At 46.3% G+C, this 3985-nt stretch overlaps 1 protein-coding gene across 1 annotated transcript in view; it reads right to left on the minus strand.

Moving 5' to 3' along the window:
- Positions 1-2246, minus strand: part of LOC106805380 (phospholipase B1, membrane-associated-like) — a 15411-nt gene extending 13165 nt beyond the window's left edge. The window contains exons 1-3 of the mRNA XM_014806944.1: positions 2104-2246; positions 991-1086; positions 733-798 (exon numbers count right to left, since the gene is read on the minus strand). Of these exons, the coding sequence (XP_014662430.1) occupies positions 733-798; positions 991-1086; positions 2104-2238 (297 nt within the window). The 5' untranslated portion in view covers positions 2239-2246. The remainder of the gene's footprint in view (positions 1-732; positions 799-990; positions 1087-2103) is intronic.
- Between the last annotated feature and the right edge of the window lie 1739 nt (positions 2247-3985).

Raw genomic sequence — 3985 nt, forward strand, 5'->3', positions numbered from 1 at the left:
CTCCCGCCTCTGCCCCCGCCTCTGCCTCCTGCTCCCGCCTCCGCCTCCCTGCCCGTCTCCTGCCCCGCCGCCTGCTCCAGCCTCCCGCCTCTGCCTCCGCCTCCTGCCTCCCTGCCCCGCCTACCGCCTCCTGCCCCGCTCCTGCTCCGGCTCCCCTCCTGCCCCCGCCCCCTCCATGCCCCCGCTCCTGCCCGACACGCTCCTGCCTCCCGCCTCCCGTCTCCTCCCCCGCCTCCTGCCCCGCATCTGCCCCCGCCTCCGCCTCCTGTCCCCGCCTGCCCGCCTCCCGCTCCTGCCACCTGCAACAGCTCTCCTGATCAGGTGTGATGCCTGGTTCTGTTTCGTAAAATATGTACGGAGTTCCTGAAAGAGACGATTGCTACCTTCACAATCTCGTTTTTCATTGATGTATCCGCTATTTTCGTCTCTTTCTATATATCAACTACGCGGTTTCTCGGCAGAAATGTACCGCAACCAGAACAACGGATAAAAAAGGTCTATACTTTCAATCAAATTAGCCAACGCATTATAGCCGAGAGAGAAAAAATCTGGAAAGGCGAATAAATCGAAATGAGCCATTGCAGCAATAGTACAATCAATTAGTAGCAAACAGTATAATGCTCATCAGCCATATATATATTATATATATATATATATATATATATATATATACCTGTTCACATCATCACAAAACAAAGAGAAGTAACGAAATCGTAGTCGACTAAGTGTTACCTTTGTTGGACAGTACATATCACTGGTGACCAACGCTGCCTTGGTCTTTTTCCCCACGGGCTCCAACTGTAAATACACACATGATAACCATTTCGATATTATTATTCCTAGATGTGCATTATACAACCAGCGCGTTGTGGTGATGCTCACGTTTTATTGCACGTAATAAAATCGAGGAATTGCATGCATAACGCGTTAAATTTCGAACGCATTATTCGTAAAGTAACGCATTAGATGCTGTACGTTCCGTTCACCTACCATGTTGTTCCACATGGCCAGTGCAATAGATTCATGCCCACGGCTTGAGAAGTGAAAACAATCGGGTGCGACAAACGTCATATCTGGTTTCCCGTCCTGAAGGATATAAGCAAGGAAATTAGCTGACACATTCAAGCAGACGTGTGGAGCGACAGCAAACACCAACATAATAGTTAATAGTAAGCCAGGTAAGAGAAACTGGTAACACGTAAGAGTTAGGCATATTCCCTCATCGTAAGGTAGGTAGAAAATGCATACACCCTCGTCATTTCATAGGTTAAAGTTGCTTAACCTCACAGCTAAATGCATATATAGACCTACTGTGAACAGTGAGCTCGTCTATGTTGAAAAAAATTACGTATTTCTAAACGAAATTACTTCTCTTACGAAAGTAGCACCACAGTGATGCTTACACATCCGGGACACAGCAGAGCGATCGTTAACAGATATTTTCTATGATAAAACAAGGCATAAAATTCATTATTATATGTTTATTCAATACAAAATTGTGAAATTTGTTTAAATCATATATCTACATTACATATGCAATCAGGAAACAAATATAGTGTTTTCGTTCCAGGAACTATTTGTGCTACGGCGTACGGATACTATTTTGCGCTATCTGGCACTTCGTACAAATAACTTGCGCCTGACAGTGACAGAGTTGTCAAAATAGTCAACTTCGGAGAACATTTCTGGCTCAATGAGAACATTTCGTGATGTTTGCACACTGCATGTAGGCTCACAGTAGGTCTATATAGGCCTTTTGTTGCGAGATCTATCCGTTTTAATGATGAGATATATACCCTTAACGCAGGCACATGAGACATACACCGTGACATAAGCGCAGGCGATACGCACCGTCAGTAAGTACAGGTACGTTATAGACGATAGAGATGGCTTCTTGCCTATGACGCGCGAGGTATTATGGGTACTACGTCGTTCTATAACACGCGAAGGTGTATAGCAGACGCCGGTACGTGCATAACACGTCAATGCGTACGGTACACGGAAACAGACGCATTCGGAGCATTATCAAAGCGTATGGGACAGTTATAGAGAAAGAGGGGGAGAGATCTAGAGAGTGAGCCAGCCTTCACATTGGTGACTTACTGCCTTAATTGGTAGCGGTGCGTCCTCCATGTAAGGCTGGTAGACCACAGTAAAGTCGTCTCTGCCATCGTAGCGCCCGCTATCGGCCAGCGCGCGAAACTTTTCGTTGTATTCTTTGACGACGCGTTTCATCATGGCCAGATCGTCGCCCGTGGAGTAGCCTCCGCACTGACACACTATCCTGCAAACGCATAGCTAATTATTAACAAGGAACATCACAGCGCGACAACATGTCCGCGTGCCGCGATCTAAGTAAAAGCGCCATCAACACAGAGACAGTATTTCAACAATATATTTCTAGTGGATGGGAAGCGCGCTGACGTAACCAAACACGAGCATATCCGTGTGTGGCGAAAGTGGTACATCCGGGCACTGAAGAAACCCTTAATCGTAGCGGAGAGAGCAGAGTATAGAGTTAGCAGTTTAGCACCATCATGTACTGCTCACTATACTTTATTTACACACCACCCGCGATAGAAGAAGAATGGAAGATAAATATAAAAGAACCGTGCCCACGTGTTAAGCGGGACTTTTTGACACGAGCGCATTACGAAACTAGTATATATACGTACGTTGAAATATATTTCAAGCGACTCCTGCTTCAGAAGGCGGGGCGGGGGATTATTACTATTATTATTATTATTATTATTATATATTTATTATTATTATTATTATTATTATTATAATTATTATTATATTACTACTAGGTGAATCTATTTGGCAATACAGCCCCTCCAATCTCCAGGTCCTGTGTGAGCGTAGTGTCGATGGCAGCGTTGATGTTAATGAGAAAGCTCGAGGTACGAGCGCGTACAGAATAATCCAGCACTCTTACTGTGAACGTAGACCCGATCAACATGTCCGAGCTGGACACAGCCTGCAGGGTCGAAACACACAAGATGCCGCATATACAGTGTGTATTGGATGAATTCCCCCCGTGGCAGGCGGACCACACAAAAATGGCCGCTATATACAGTGATTGGATATTCCCCGGCAGGGCGGAAACACAAGTGGAAGATTGCCGCTATATACAGTGTAGACCATGATTTCCCGTCCGGCAAGCGGACACCACAAAGATGGCCGCTATATACAGTATATTGGATATCCCCCAGGTGAAACAAACGCCACAGCCAGCGAAACCAACGTAAAGATGGCGCTATATACAGTGAGAGGCATGATTCCCTCGTGCAGCGGACACAGAAAGAGCCGGCTATATACAGTGTATGAAATTCCCAGCCGTGCAGCGAAACACAAAGATGGCCGCTATAATACAGTGTAGACGCATGATTTCCGCCCGTGGCACGCGACACACAAGAGGCCGTATATAGCAGTAATATTGGAGATGATTCCCCGGTGCAGCAGTAACACACAAAGATGGCCGCTATAAACATGTAAGCCATGTATTCCCCCCGTGCCAGACGACACACAAAATGGCGCTTATATACACGTGTATTGATATTTCCCCGTGAAACAAACTCGCTCGAAGCTAAGTACTCACCCCTTGTGAGAAGCAGAACATTTAAGCTAAAAACTGATAAGAGGATAAGAGAATCTAGAAAGAAAGAATGATTGAAGAAGAAGATGAGAAATCATTCGAAAGATTGGATTCATTTTTAAACGGCAGCGGCATCGTGACGGTCGTTTTTCTTAGCGACAACAGAATCGATATCGTTGTTCGCATGCCATTGCAGTGTCGTGCCATGAGCATCCAGAGAGTGATCAGTTCCAGTCGGTACAAGTTGACGCCGTCGACTCCGTCCTTCATCATCTGGCAAGCGAGTTTTCCTCGCTTGTCCCCGACAGATGGCCCTGCGTGAGATGACACACGCACCAACGCACGCACGCAGACGCACGCTAAGCGCACGCACGGCAGAAGGAAATC

This window comes from Priapulus caudatus, unplaced genomic scaffold, assembly GCF_000485595.1.
Source record: "Priapulus caudatus unplaced genomic scaffold, Priapulus_caudatus-5.0.1 Scaffold111, whole genome shotgun sequence".
Taxonomy (NCBI): Eukaryota; Metazoa; Priapulida; class Priapulimorpha; order Priapulimorphida; family Priapulidae; genus Priapulus; species Priapulus caudatus.